Source organism: Thermobia domestica, chromosome 9 (assembly GCF_964235325.1).
Source record: "Thermobia domestica chromosome 9, izTheDome1.hap1.1, whole genome shotgun sequence".
Classification (NCBI taxonomy): Eukaryota; Metazoa; Arthropoda; class Insecta; order Zygentoma; family Lepismatidae; genus Thermobia; species Thermobia domestica.
This window is the reverse complement of record NC_137462.1, coordinates 215,472,742-215,489,913: the sequence shown is the minus strand read 5'-3', so window position 1 is coordinate 215,489,913 and position 17,172 is coordinate 215,472,742. Positions and strand designations below refer to the sequence as shown.

The following is a 17,172-nucleotide window of genomic DNA, read 5'->3' as shown; positions in this document are numbered from 1 at the left end:
ATTTGCCTTAAAGTGCAATCCACACTAATATTCTAGTTTTAATCCGATTAGAAATCGATAACTTACACAATAATATTTACTTCATTACTTTTATAATTTTTTATTCTTTTCCGTATTATAATTCTCTTTAAAATATGATTTTGCCATTTCAAAACATGGAACGAGAAATGAATGCAATATACTATTTGTTAAGAAAACCTTTGAAACAGTAATGATTTCAGGGGTGACGTGAAGGAGAATTTGAGACCCATTCGACCTAAAAAATTTCATCCTTGGGGCCATATCTTCGGTCATGCTAAAAGCGGACTAATAGTGTTTTGCTGTTTTTCGTCCTTGACATATTGGCAATCCGCCGGGAAGAATCTTCTGAAATCACCAATGCTTATAAATAGTTTTTCATTACAAATCAAAGGATAATAATGCAATATTGAACATACTTAATATTTTGTTTTCAGCTATGGATTTTAGATTTGCAATTCGTATAATATTCCGTTCTAAACGAATTTAAAAGGTAAGTAGTTGCCAAAGACTTACTCAAAGAAAAGTTCTCAGTCCTCTGATGAAAATAGGAATATACTAAAAAAAAAAAAAAAAAAAAAAAACGAATACTTCATACAGAGTTTGAACACATAAATTTCTGATTGACAGACTATTCACTCAAACCACTCGACATTTCGCATGCCTTCACAGCGCCTCTTTTGACTTTTGTATAAAGTGGTTTTCTGCCCTACACTCGCTTTTTTTAATGTCGGTACGACTATGAGTTTGTAGTGGATATTTGGATGTTACAGATCTTGCAATTTATAAAAGTCTTTTTTCATATAAATTACATTCGATTTTACGACCTAATAACTTATATACAACAGATCGAATCTGTGAAATGATTGGAGTTGGAGCGATCATAAATGTTTCATAGTTAGGAGTCTGGATGTGCAAACCCGCTTAATACGGGGACTTACTTATGAGAAATTTGGTACTAGAAATTTGGTACTAAAAAAATGATGATGTATGAAGGGGTGATATGTTTTTGTACTTTATTTACAAATCACACATATCACATCCAAAGCTAATGAACTGTATGATTAAACCCATTTTACTGATTCACCCAGATATCATGAAGGAACGAGAAATAAGACTTGACGAATATTTTAGATGTTACTTGCTTCAATTCTTATTTAAAGGTACATGTGTTAATATGATAAATATAACATGCTTTGTTCATATGTTAATATACTGATATAATACTTAAATATTAGTACAATGAATTACTTATCTTAACATCTTTCTGCAGTAATCGTTGCTTGCTGCTAGCTAAACCACATGTTGCTTGCTAACCATCATACTTTGTCTTCGATTACACATAAACTGAGTAGCACTCTAAAACACTGTTAAGAACATGTAAATCTTGTCTATGAATGAACATGTGTTTCTCTAAAGACTATGAATAAATATGTTTTTCTAAAACTATGAATGAATATGTTTGCCTAGTTGCACTTCACAACACATTGTCGAATGCACAGACACAACTTGAATAGCACACTGAAGGCACTGTTGCCAGCCAATGCAAACACAACTCACTAAAACTCACCAGAAAACTCACTAAAAGAATCACAAAGAATTCACTAAACCACTAAACTATATACAAAAAATGAAACTAATATGAATAAAAATTATGCACATATGCAAGCTTATCCATCCTCCCCCTCCTTGATTGGACACAATCAATTAATATTCTAGGGGTAAAGGAATTAGCTTAGCAACACTACGCCGAAAAATGCCACTTTTACACTTCACAGTTGCCACTCGCACTAAATTATCACTGCCCGGATGAACTTCTTCAATCACACCTAACTTCCACACTTGAGGAGGAACATTGTCTTCTTTTAACAATACGACCATGCCCGGTTGTAGATTAGGCTGAGCTGACTTCCATTTTCTTCTTTGTTGTAACTGGTTGAGGTAATCCCTTGACCAACGTTTCCAAATATGCTGCTTCATTTGTTGAATCCGTTGCGATCTTCCTAATCTGTTGATAGGTACGTCCAGTAGATCTGGTTCCGGAAGGCTGAGAAGTGTAGCTCCCATTAAAAAATGTCCTGGACTGAGATACATTGGATCTGTAGGATCGTTGGAAATGGCTGTCAATGGTCTTGAATTTAGAATGGCTTCAATTTGAATAAGTAACGTGTTCAACTCTTCGTATGTCAGACTTGCAGTTCCTGCTACACGCCGTAGGTGGTACTTCATGGATTTTATTGAACTTTCCCATGACCCCATGTGAGGAGATCTGGCAGGAATGAATTTCCATTCTAAACCTTCTTGAGCTGAGTATTCCAGGATGTCCTTTCGGTTAGTCTTAGATTCAAAAAATTGTTGCAATTCTCGATTGGCGCCAACAAAGGTTGAACCATTGTCTCTACAGATAGATAAGTATTTACCTCGCCTAGCAACAAAATGAAGCAGTTCTGTATTTTGTTTAAAAAATAATCTGTAATATTGATAGTTTAGTGTATAGCCACCGAGTCCTCAATTACATATTCCTGTTTTTGCCAATCAATTTGACTATTAACAAGCAACTGTTTTGAACGAACTGAAAAGGCTCTTTATTTAAGGAAGTCAGAATAACTAACGCTTTAGTTGAATGGTGAGAGTTGTGATTTCAAAATCCAACCGTCCGGATTCAATTCTCGTTCTCCTCCTTTACATAATTTTTAAAATGTTTCATTTACAAGACTGAGCTCCAGTTGCATGCTGCTAAATTCCAGTGGAGAAATTTAGTGATGATGCAATCCCGAAAATAAAGGGAGAAAAATGAATGGAGAAAACCAGTTACAGTGTTAATTCTGTTAATGGTTCTATATGTCATATTATCCGTTAATTTCGTTCATTTTTAAGTTGTTGTTTATTGACACTATATTCTCTTTCTTTCTCTTTGTGTCTTAATGTGTAAATTTTCACAAATATTATACAAATCATGAACCCTCAGTTATATTTGCAACCTAACGGGAAATACGTTAATACGTATAGGTTCTCCAACTCGTCTGTGTGTTAACGAATTTTGCATTTTTAATATTTGCAAATAAATTACCAATAGTTAGCATTTTCAAAAATCATTTAATGAATAATGAAGTCAACAATTCCTTCTTTCGAGGTAGTATTACGTACCAATCAGTGGCGCCGGAACCTAGGAGCTCATGCTCTGTTAGATCCCCAAACTTTCTATTGGGGGTTGGGTTCTTTCCCCCAAACGATCCATCCATATTGATATGGAGGCAGGACTACTGTTAATAGTTTCAAAACTCAGCGCAAAGCTTTGAGTTAGTTAAGAAAAAATAACCTACTACATATACCACATAATCTATCCGTAGGGGCCGCGGTGGCTCAGTGGTAGAGCGTTCACCTCTGGTGCTAGTGGTCTCGGGTTCAACCCCTGCTCCCGCCTAGTGAACTTTGTGGTGGACAAACACCGTGTGCGTGGGTTTTCTCGGGGTTCTCCCGTTTCCTCCCACTTTCTTCATTCCACCATTTCATTCATTACTCATTATCACCGTCTCCTTTAGCCTAACCGGCATAACCGTGGGACGTAAAACTCAAAATTTCATTTCATTTCATTTCATAATCTATCCGTATATTATTTGATACGCGAATATGTATAGTTATTTGAACTAAGTAAACTTGTTTATATAATCCCTCATTCGAGTTAATTACAGTATAAAATTAACTAAGTCCGCCCGACTGTTATCGTCTTATCGTCGTTTCTAGTATCCATATACTTTTTTCAAGTGCCTTTGTATAATTTTACATGCGTATCACACAAACAGGAATTATTGTGAGTACAATTATCCAAAGTCTCCCTCTTGTCATTTCGTCAGCCAGCGTTTCGCTCGACTTCTGCACAAAACACTCTTTACGATTTGTTCCTTTAACATATGGGACAACTTCATGCTGCTGTTCTAGCTACTCTACCAGGCGTAATTAATCTTGTAGCGGGCGTTAGTTGGGTTGCCTAACTCACGGATATTGTACTTCAAAAATTTCTGTGGCCCACTGTACATATAAAATTCTGTGACCCTCCGAGACCATACCACTCCATATCATTCAAAATGTACGTCTTTCAACCATTCAAACACACAGAAGCATAAATAGGCCTATACACGATTTTAATTTCACAAATTTAGGTGTCTTTGTACTTGTCTGTTTACAGGCACAACTGAATGACGTCTTGATAAAAATCAGCCAGGAGTACCATAAAGGGGAGATTTTATCAATTGTTTTTTCAATATTTCGCGCCGTTTGCAAGATTTGTACTTACTTCAGGTTAAAGTTTCTAATTCATGTATGATTAGTGTTTTCTTCCTTCTTGCACAGAGTATGTAATAAGGAAATACATACATACACAATTAATTATAATGTCAGTGATATGTGATGTTCATTGGGCAAAACACTGCAAACAATAAAGATTCATCTTACAGTTAGACTGGAGAGATGGTTATCCTTCGTTTATCGTTATCATTTGACCACTAAATAAACGCCAGAAATACATACAACCCCTATATACAAATATTTGGTGTTGGAATGTATAACTCATAGGATATTATGCTTTTTTAAAAATAAAATGAACATTTCCAGTATATCCCTTAAAAATGTAATAAAGAAATAACGGCCATGTTTTTTTCAATATTCAATTAGAACTGGACAATCTACAGAAAGTTTTGAATCGACCAGCGGAAACAGCTTTAAAAAACTTGTAGTTTTCGAGATCTCGTTGTCGAAAGGATTGGAGACAAACATAACCTTTTCTTGAGTACAAACATATAAACCTAGCATTTTAATATATATATATATATATATATATATATATATATATATATATATATATATATATATATATATATATATATAGATAGATAGATAGATAGATAGATGGACTATCCTAAATCATTTTCTGATTTGTGTCTGCAGCGACGAAGATATTATCCTCGTCATGACTCTTAAATTAATTTATAGTATCATTGCTGCTACCGCCTACGACAAAGCTCAAATAATTAATTATTTGAAGGTGGATAAGCCAGTTAACCATGCTATATAGTTTAAATTATGATAATTTTACTCTTTTATTAGCTGTAGCATTAACGAGAAGTATAAATAGAAAGTTTTACAAATAATGTTTTGTTTCATACAAGTTTCTTCATTCTTCCTTGTTAATAATTCTTTCTTTGTCACTAAAATATTTGTAAAATACTGTTCCATCTAGGAACAAACACTGTGCTAAATGGAGTTTATACAAGTATCTACAAATGTCCTTAATCTCACCTCTCGCCATATCATGTAGGTAAATCCGCCAAGTGCACAGGGAATTTGGGCGAGACGTGGCCCCAATGCCTATTACACAGCCACTTCTGTTCGTGACGTTTGACACTAATCAGAGTGACGCGGATATGCTTCGCTTCATACACGAAACTATCACATACACACACACACACATCACATACATACGTTTATAATTACTCAAATAACCGTGCCATAAGAGGTTGAGAAAAGGCATTGAGTGACAAGGATAATTCTCGGAAAGAAACCATGTTCTTGTGTAGAGCATTACACATTTACTCAGTGCAGAAAAAGGAAAACTTTAATAGCTTGCCAGAAGTAATTTCTTGCTTTTTTTTTTTTTACAATCTTTCGGATTAGAAAATAATGATCAATTAAAAAAAAATAGGAATAAAGGATTTTGACATTCCTTTGCTAAAATTATATTATGCAGATTAAGTTTATTGGTTCAATGTTAGGGAATTTACAGTAATAAAAATAAATTTTATAATAACTTCTAATATATTAGTAATGTACATTATATTTATATTGCAGTCAAACTGGAAGTCCATGTGACACATGAAGCTGAAACTTCTTTTTATCTGGCCTCGTGTGTATTTTCAGACTTCTACAGGTAAAACAACATTACCTTTTATCTTTCTCGAAAATTCTAAGAAAGCCAAGATTGAAGGTGAAATCCCTGAATTTCACATTGAATATGTAAGGATCAAAGTGACTTCTCTCTTTTTTTAAAAATATAATTAATTAAGCAATTCTCGAAGCCAGTTTTGCTTCATAAGTTAATGAAATTTCACAACTTTGCTTTGAAAGTGAGATCTATATTTGGAAGTACATACAGCTATATTAAAAATGGCAGTTCTATTGCAACTAGCATTTTCTCGAAATATTAACCATTTGTATAAATTTATCAAAACAGAATATGAACTATCTGAACTTAATTGTAAATTACATAATTTTTCTTAAAAGGGGACGCTTGGGAGAAGATAGTCATATGTCTATACTTTCTTCGTTTATTACCGAACTATTGTGCTGCCAAAATGTCTTGAGCCGTGGCAAAAATTCGAACTAAAGCTCACACCCTCACACACCCACGCGTTGAGCCAATAAGGGTTCAGCTGTTGCTAAGCGAGAGAAAGCGAGTGGAATTCCTTCAGCCGATAGCAGCACTTGCAATGGAAGACCAGGGATCAAGTCAATGTGGTATATGTATAGTTTAGCTCATCGATCTATGACTATATATTTTTATACTTAAAAATTGTCTGTCTATCTGTTGCTCAACAGGTACCACAGCAGAAATGGTAAGAAATAGTGGGGAAAAGTATTTTTGTACACATTGACTCATTTTCCACCCTTATGCATGTATTGAAACCGAAAGTAGTAAAGTTAATTACTTACAATTTGTACATTGGATCTCCTTAGACGAAAAAGAGTAAGATATAGCAATAATTGTTTTATATGAATCCAACAAAATAAGAAAAAGTTTAACCTCCGTCCATATTATCCTTGTTTTGAAACGAGAAATTTTGCATTAATATTTTATTCAAAAAGTTATACTTCACTGAACACCTCAATGTCACTAAATACTTTCTAATTAAGCTTGAAGTTAATAAAATAACTTGCGCTCTCTCTTCATCAGTCCTTTTAGCATATAGTTTGAATTCTACTAAATACTAAGTTACATTTCCAACCACATCCAAAATATATCAAATAGTAGAAATATTCTACTTATATATGGGTAACATATTCCGTGTACTGTTTTTGAAAACTAAATACTTTCTTTGAAAATTCGACGAACAATATCTACATAGTAGTTAAGATATACTGTATAAGTAAAAGGGCAATGCCGAAACTATCAAACGTCCACATATGTAAGGTACCATCAAGAAATATAAATGTAATTTTGTTCAGTAGAAATTTGAAGGCTATGAGTCCCTTCGATGCGCGTAAATTTACAATCAACAAAATGACACATGGACATATTTAGACTCCATGGCCAAATCCTATATCTGAATAGTGTATTGTGTATATATACTTTTGTAGATAAAAAATGCAACACTAAGACGGGGCCATCGGATTGACTCCACATTCAGAAGAAATGAAGAGAATGGATGAACAGTAAAAGGATTAGAATTGCATATCTGTAACACGTACTATGCATCGACACACATCATGGAAAACAACGGGAAGCAGACCAGAGTCACAGTAGATAGTAACCGAGTGTTATAATGGCATGTGCATATGGACAATTGCACATTGCCTCGTCTTCAAACGAAACAGGAATTTCGGTAGGTGTTGCCTTTGGTAGTGAGAAATTTGTAACATATCGCGGACAGTCTTCGCATGTATGTGCATGTTTAAGGCAAACCAGAAAACCACATTAAACAAAAGTGGAGGAATTCGAAGTTGCTGCACAACGACCTGTTCCAACACGGGCAGTTTGACGTCGTCTGAAGTATAGATTTAGCTACGATGAAGCTGCGAACTGCAGGTATTCATAGCCAAATTACCCGACATTGTCTTCTCTGAGCATTATAACTGGATCTGTGACTGATTGTACACGGTAACAGACTGAAAATACCTACATTTTGCATCAACACATAGGTAAGGCACCGGACAACATCATTGCATTAGATATTTGCTGATGACTAATACGGATCCAGCTTTGATTCTTTTAGCTCAGGTCTTACATGGAGCCAATTTTAAACACAATAATGCGGAAACAGAATTTCTGCCGGGTTGTCACTGTGCTGTCATACATCGCACAGAGCGGTAATTTTAATCATTTCACACTTGCAACTTGACAAACGATTGGGAATGCGACCTCTTTTCGTCTTTACTCCTGCATTTTCAGTGTCCACAAATATCAGACGAGTATGTCCACCCTCCTTTATACGAAAGATATTGGGACTGATTTTGAACTTCTGTCAAAATCTGCAGTTGATAAATCAAGCGTTTGTGATGCTATACATTGGCCAGTGTTTCATGAGCAGAAAGCATTTTTACAGAATTTGAACAGCGTTCCTGATACAAATCTAGGAAGTATCCCACACAAGTGACCTATTGCAAGTATCCACGTCAGTATTATGAAGGGTTATAGGAATCATGTTTTAACGACGTGCTATTCTATAGGACAGTTGTTAAAAGTGTTAATATATTTTCCTGAGGTTCAAATAGGGTAATATATTGGACATGTAGAAGGCATTGGTCCTTTAGAGAAGAATAGGTTGAGTTAAAATGAAGTCTTCTTCAAATTGAGCCTAATGGATGTATCCTAGATGTTGGACTTAATGTTCAAACAGTGTGGCTTGTCCTGAACAAGAAACGCACACGAAGCAAACTGAAGCATGATGGAATCTTCATCTTCTCAGGTTACTGGAAAAGTAGCAAGACACGTGGTCTTCGTCTAAGGAGATATCGCATCGACGGGTATACGAGATTCCTGTGTTAAGTTGAAGCGACTGGCAAGGCCAGGGTAGGGTATAAAGAAGCTCGAAATAAAGAGTCAATACTGTCAACACATTGCACTAGTAATGTTTCTTCGATTTTATCTGCATTCGACTACGCAAACCCTCGTACTCCATTAGGGTCACACCACTTTGTATCTTGCATGACAACATTTCCTTGTCATGTGCTAGACACAGTGACTCAGTGCAATTATATTGGTCTTGGATTGTCCACCATATACAGGGTGTTTCAAAACAACACCGACAACGTTTGGGAGATGATTCCTGAAACCAATATAAGACAAAAAGTATAGACCAACCTGAGTGCACAAATGCTTCCTTTCGGAGCCACAGGCTGCCGAAAACATGACAAAATGAACTTTAAAGGTCCATAGCTCCAATACTATGGGACCTACCGTAATCAGATCAAGACTTCACTTAGGAATTAGTATGTGCCCTTTCCAAATAACCATGTTTCAGAATACTGCGGTACTTCCGCAACAATTTTTATAGAGGTAGTTTGTGAGTACTTTAAATTACATGCCCGCAACCAAACTCCTTCTCTAAAAATTGTTACGTGTATCGCAGGATTCTGAAACATGGTAATTTGGTAACTGATTTGAGAAAACAATCATAAAATGACGTGATTATAAAAGCATCGAATGGCACTTTTATTGTGTTTTGATTAGCCATAACGTCGTAATTCAAAGAAATAATACGCGGTGGTTCAGTGGTAGAGCGCTCACCTCTCGTGCGTGGGGTCCTTGGTTCGATCCCAGCTAGCACCAAATGAACTTTGTGGTTGACAGATGCCGTGTGCGTGGGTTTTCACGGGGTTCTCCAGTTTTCACTCACTTTATTCATTCCATCATTCCATTCATTTCTCGTCACCACAGTCTCCTTTAGCCTAGCTGGCGTAATCGTGCGATGTAAAACTAAAAGATTTCATTTCATTTCCAAAGAAATAATAATATTAATAAAGAATTAATTATTTTTCTTGGAGAAACAAAGGGTTTGTTTACGGAGGAAGTCTGATTGTTGCTAGTTGTAAATTAGAGATATGACCAAGGGTCTAAAGAAAGCACAGGGAAGAAGATTGAATGTTACTGAAATGAGAATGCTATGTTAAATGTGTGGGACAGGAAGAAGAGACAGAGTGAGAAATGAGCGAGTACGGGGAAAACCGAGGTCGTAGAAATATTTAAGAAGATTCAAGAAAGAAGATAGCAGTGGTATGACCATCTTATGAGAAAATGAAACGACTATTAGTTAGATGAATGATGGAAATGGACGGGAAGAGAGATAGACAGACGGAGGCCAAGAAGGAAATCGGTGAATATGGTAAACAACTTTAGAGAGAAAGGTTTAACAGGGGAAGAATTGCTTTATGAAGAAGACTCGTCATAGACCTCTACCCCATATAAGAGGAGGAAAAACTAAGGATAAGAAGTTTCTCTTGGAATTAGATTCACTTACTACCATTTCTATATAACGTATTGTCGGTCGTGTAGCGTAAGTACCTTTTCTAGTTTTCTGTATATTCGGAGCTTTTTTTTAAATTTTACGTATTGTTTCTCTTCCCATATATTTATTAAATAAATATTTTGCAAAACTTCCTCTGTCTATACACTTACATAGAAGCACTATATACATATGTTGTAGATAAGGAGATCTCTAATTGAGAAAAGTATTTTTATGCTCTACCTATTGTGAAAATTCGTAAATTGTGACCTGGAAAAGTAGAATTGGTACTCACCAAAAAATGGGAACCCTATAAGATGTGGCACTATAGTCTATATGTACCACGGTATCCGGAAAGGAATAGAGTCTAGTAATACTGAAGGTATCATTCGGGATTGGTCTAATGTGGACGAGGTAAACCAAGGAAAAATATTAGGGCTACTCTAGAAAACTTTTTTACCCATTATTCGAATGGCCCTACCAAGAAATCGAACCCGGTCGCAATACAGATTCATTGCGCTATACACGGCTTAGCTTAAAATCCTTTCTGGACCAGTGTGCGCTCTAGTTGGATCCATCCAGCAAAAATTATTGCTAGCCAAGTGTATGTACTGATACAGCTTCCAGCAATTCGATGAAAATTCGGTCAATATGTAGATTGTCCAGCAAAAATTCTTTATTGGATCTAGCAACAGCACATGCTGCATCGACAAGGACTACTAAATAGGGAATCGGTGTGATAATTACCGTAAATCTTGTACGGTAATAAGATACCGTGTTTTTTTTTTAAAAAAAGAAACAACCCCGTAAACAAATTACCCTGATATTTTTAACGGTAATTTACCGTGAGATATACGTTACCAAATTTGTTTCTAAACACGGGAAATATTATTTTGCTTCTAAATATACGGTCAGCGGTATATATATATATATATATATATATATATATATATATATATATATATATATATATATATAGGTGTCCAAAACTTAAGCATAATGACTGTTCAAGTACATAGGGGACGATGAACATCATGGAACTATCATACCAACATATGACACATAAAGGCCTCACGAACATGGAACAGGCCAAATTGGAAAGAAAACTTGCTAGAAGGGGTCACAAAACACTAACTCACAACGTGATACCATAATAGACATATCATAAAAACACTTTGAGACGCACTGGCGGCATCGAAAACAGGTTAATATGGGATATGGCCACCCCGAACAGCCATACATGTCTGGCATGTCTTCCTAATGCGTCCCACGCATGTTCAATTGGGTTCAAGTCCGATGAACGCGCTGGTCACTCAATACGTTGGATGTCTTCCTTCTCGAGGTATTCTTCCACCAGTTTGGCCCTATGGGGACAGGCATTGTCATCCATGAGCAGAAATTGTGGGCCCACTGCGCCCCTGAAAAGCCGCACATGGGCATGCAGAACCTCGTCTCTGTATTTCTGACCATTGATAGACCTAGCATCGAAGATGTGCAGGTCAGTACGACCATTCATCATAATACCTGCCCAGACCAGTACCCCACTACTGCCATATCGATGTCCTTCCAAAATGTTCGTGGGATGTATGCGAGTTTTCAGTTCGCGCCACATAAGAGTGCGGTGGGATTCGCTCTGGGAACTGTATCGGGATTCATCAGTTCGCGAACAGTACGCGGCCCCATTCGTTGGGGGTCCACTGGTGATGTTCCCGACACCACTGTAAACGGGCTCTTTTGTGTGCCTGCGTCAGTGGAACGCATATTGCTGGTCGTCGGGCATACAGACCACTGGCACGCAGTCTCCGGTACACAGTCTGGCGTGACACTCACACCCCTGAGGCAGCTGCAAGCTCCGCTGACAGTTGTCTTGCAGGCAGGGTCCGGTTCCGAAGCGCAGTTGTGGTTAAGTAGCGGTCCTGTTGTGGAGTTGTAACCCGTGGACGTCCAACACCGGTCCTACGGCGGCATTCTCCGGTGTCGCAAAACTGATTTCACAACCTAGCCACGACACTTTGTGGCACATTGATGGCTCGTGATATTGCTGTCTGTGTATCACCTTTTTCCAAGCGCCCAATGATTCGACCTTTGGTAAACGCATCCAACTGTAGCCTTTGTGCCATATTTCATTAATATCTTGCTACATTCAACTGAGCAGTACCTTCCGCTCACTACAACACTGCACTCACTGAAGGCATCTTTTTTGCATCCAAGCACTAGTTTTCGATTTTACCCCATAGGGGGCCTGGCGAACGTTTCCCAAGGCCGGTTCAATGCTCCGAACAAGCAATACACGCCACCCACCAAAACTCCTGTCCTCGTGATGACCTTCCCGGCTTTTACATGCAACTTCTTGCATTATGCTTAAGTTTTGCCACGTATATATATATATATATATATATATATATATATATATATATATATATATATATATATATAAACTGGCCCGTAAAGTTTAGAGCAATTGGTTGTCAGCGAGAGTTGACGATAATCAGTCAGTAAATTTAAGGTGAAATTTTTTATAGGACTAGTTTATATCTCCTTTAAAAGAGCAAATTTCTGTACTTTTTCTGGTGATTTCATGTTTTAATTCTGGTGTAACTCTGCATATTTATTTAAGGTAAGATTATATATTTTCCGTGTATCTCAGTCTGTCCTGTAGACATTTTTTTTTTTGTTTCCTGTTCTTCTGATTCGTACATCCTCACCAACTGTAGTTTTCGTACACACTTGCAAATGTATAAAATGGCACTATAGCGACAACAAAGATGGCTGCCATTCAGGAACACTTGTGCATACGACAACGTGAATGTTGTTATTGACCTTGTCAATACACAAGGTTCGTCATACTCCAATTTCTATAATTTTTAGAGATGGTCGTGCAACCACTTTCACCATCTTTAGACACTTCAGATGGATTGACCCATAGGCTATATGCAAAATGATTCTATAGTTAAATGTAAAAAACTATATCACTTGTATTATAATCAGGAATCGAATTCTAGATTTTACCTACAAAGGCGAGGACACCAACATTTAGTTACAGCCCATGAGTTTTCACTGACAACTAATAAGCATGTGTCCATTTTCCGATATTCTAAAATGGCAGAAAATATATATTCAATACAATTTAGACATTGTATAATGAAACAGTAAAATTGTAAAAATAATTTCATTCCACATCGTGAAACTACAGCAAACTTTCAAACTATGTAAAGTCATTACTGGAACTGGTCGAGGGATCTATAACTTCAGTTGCAATGCAGAAAAAGTCAGAGATGGAACCTATCCTTTGGAGACTGAAGCCATATCTATCTATCTATATATATATATATATATATATATATATATATATATATATATATATATATATATATATATATATATATATATAGATAGATAGATAGATAGATAGATATAGATATATATATAGATATAAAACTTCTTGTTACTTCTTATCGTTTTTGCTCTATGGGGATCAACATTAAAATTGGAGGAATGCCTTCTGCCGGAAATTATTAATTTCTACCACTTTCGGTCTGACTGAAAGGCTAAGTAGATGGTACAATTGTAGGTACACCAAATCTATTCCATAAAACGATTTTTCACTCTCGTACCACTATTGATCCATGAAGAACAATTTTGAAACCGGAAGTAGTAGTAAACTATTATCATCATTTTCAGTTTTAGTAGAGAGATACAGCTAAAGATGCAAAATTTTCTTGAGACACTAAATCGATTCCAAAGAAAACTGCTTGTCACTAGTTATTACCGTTCTTTCTTCAATGACGATCAACTTCAAAATCGGAAGTGGTTAATTTCTACCACATTCAATTTTAGTAGAGAGTTAGAGGATGAGATGGAAGCTACTCTTGGAACGCTGAATCAATTTCAAAGAAACTACTTCTCGATATCACTTACCATTTTTGTTATGATCCCTGTTGACCGACAGATGGACATACTCATTCTATAAGACTTCTTATGAATAGCATAGTTTGGAAGTCTAAACAAATTTTAATCAAGTAGAGAACATATTTTTATACTCAGAAGGTCTGTATCATCGTATGTTCAAATTGAGTAAAGTGCATTGACAATTAAAATCAAAGGGAAAAATGTTTTCTGAGCTCCCCTTTGTTATACGAGTAGCGAACATGCCATCGGCATGAAACACTGATTCGAACACAATAATTCGATGACTGCCTTCAGGGTGAAAATATTCGCTACATGGACTAGCCAATGAAGTCTCACGCCTCAATTCCGTATGGCTTCAATTTCTATGCACTAGTCCCCATGACGAAACGGAATCAGCTCCATAGAATTCGTGTAAAACCTCCTTGAGAACTCGCCACGTCATTCTGAGATGTGCATGACAATTGGGTAACCAAATTCCACAATAATCTTTTCTTTAATTAAGAAAGTGATGTTATTTTGTTATTTTTGTTTCTCGTTTCAATAATAAATTCTTAATTTAATGTTTTCTACTCGGCTGTGTACCAAACTTTTGCTTCAATTTTACTCCTTTACACTGATACTCCATCTATAAGATTGTTTTCATATTTTAATTACGTATATGATTAAGTTTTGGATACAGGTAAGAATTGCTCATTACAAGCACCACAATATTTTTCACAATCAAAAACCACACATTTAGCTTGTTGTACGAAAAGCAAGACTTTCTGTAACAACCTGTTGGCTTCTTTCTTTTGAAGGTAGATCCTTATCTCTTTAATTGTAAACGAATTTATTTAATTTCCTAATCTTTCAATTTTCAATATCTAACTTGCTGTATTTTACTTTTCTGCTGGGTACATTTTTCAATTGTTAATCATCTTAAACTAGCATTCGATTTTGTTTTGAAGAGATTTATGTTCAAGAGAGAGCCTTTGCATTCTATACACTTCTTATATATACTTCTTATACACGCTTACTAATTCTTGTGTTCTGATGGTTAAATTTTGTGCTATTGGTTTTCTGTTCTGGTACCATTGAATAAGATATGACGTCATATCTTGCTCTGTGACTTGAATTTACCGTTTGTCAGATTGACTTTAAATCTGGTGAGTGTTAGGTGGAGGTTTATTTCCTTGTGTAATAGTGTGTTTCAAAATTCAATGAACAACAAGGGAATCGGTTGATGATGGAGGGGTTCAGGTATTCAGATAAGCAGTAACATAATTATGTTTTTTTCCATAGTTTTCCTTTTCTCGAGAGTTTCTTTTGAAATACATATATACTGAATTATATATATACTGTATTAATATATATTCCATTTTGCACCTTGAAAATCTTCTGTTAGCATTCATTCCCAAGTTGACCAATTGAACTTCGCATTTCTTCTCCAGATAAAGGTAGAGTTAAGCAAGTACATAAATGAATTCAACATTTTTGATAATTTTATATATGCTTCTGTCGATACTCATAGATTTATTATTAATATCTGGTCTATGACAATGGGAATTGACACCTGACGATTGATATTTAAATCTTGCTCCATTTGAACTTCACTGACATGTCTAAAATATTTACTTGTTCTATACTATCTGGTTAATAAAATGTTCGTTCATTTATTTTTGAAAAAGTATAATATTTTGATTGGAAAAGCCTCTGGTTCATATATTATCTATCCAGTCTAATAAGATACCTTTCTGTATGTATCATACATGTTGCTGCTCTGAAGTGGTTAAGTGTTGTTGGTTATTAGTTGACCTAATTAGAATGATCGGATTATCTTTGACTTTTCGGTGGGAAGTTTATGACACATTACATATAGATAGTTTTAAGTCAATCTTACCAGTTGTTTTTTTTTCTTTGTAGAAATAGCATACGGTAAAACTTTTGCTATTTGTACGTGTACAATATATGAAACATGGCTGAAGGTGTAGATAGAGATAAAGCAGTATCAGATGCCATATCCGGGTAAGACGATTTTCGTATAGAAACACCACCTTTGAATACAGATAAAACTGAAAGATTGTTTATGACAATAGAAAGATCAGGAAATTGTAACAAGATTTTGCAATATCTTCTGAGATCTATGTTTATGAGTATCATATGGGATTTGATAGGTCAACCAGTGCTATTCCTAAATGTACAAGCAAATTATCAATTAATAGAGGTTGTGTTGTCAAAGAAATGTCATAGGTGACAAACATCTTATAAATTCTCTTCGTTTGGAGGACAATGCCGCTTTGACTGTGTTGAACAGATTTGTAGAAAATCTTTCAATTTGTGATGGTCTCCGTTAAACCACAATCATTCATTTGTTCATTCTGTGCTTAATAGACCTACTTTAACAAAAATCTTCAAACCAATCTGCTATCAAAGCATTGGTGGCAAAAAGACATATTGAGGATTCACAATTGGTTTACAGGATATCTTCTTGTTGCCAGGAATTGTCTTTGGGGCAAGTATTTACGGGCTTAATAGTTTGCTTTGTCACGGTTTACGCACATAAACACCTATTTGTTATATTCTTGTTGCATTCCTGTGAAAGTACCAATATTCCAAATAGGTATAACTTTATGGAAGAATCATGTGTAAACCAAGCTATTAAAGTTACTAACGTGAAGCTACAATCTTAATATAATTATTTTAGGGATATGATAGATATAAGTAAATTTGGTAGAGAAATGTTCACAAGGCATGGTTTGCATTTAAATAAAACAGGAAAAGAATTTTAAGTGAGAAAATTGTGATGTAATTAAAAGAGATATGAGTAATAAATCAAGGATTCAAGCAGCATTGCCAATGCCTTGAAAGTAACTTAAAGCAAAACGAATACGAATGAGGGCATTTCCTCTTTTTAGTCTCTTGTTATCCTCAACCACAGGTTGGTGGGCAACATGGAAATTTTAAAACTTTTTTCTCGCTTGGTAGAGCTATTTTATACTTTGATAAGGCCTCTTCTTCGTAACTGCGTCTAGATATTCTATCCTTGGTCTTC

At 35.7% G+C, this 17,172-nt stretch overlaps 1 protein-coding gene across 1 annotated transcript; it reads right to left on the bottom strand.

Annotated features, from left to right (window-relative positions):
* Nucleotides 1-1,725: 1,725 nt before the first annotated feature.
* LOC145661146 (uncharacterized) lies at nt 1,726-2,277 on the bottom strand. Its single transcript, XM_081726594.1, has one exon. It carries the CDS (start codon nt 2,275-2,277, stop codon nt 1,726-1,728), a length of 552 nt encoding a protein of 183 aa, XP_081582720.1.
* Between the last annotated feature and the right edge of the window lie 14,895 nt (nt 2,278-17,172).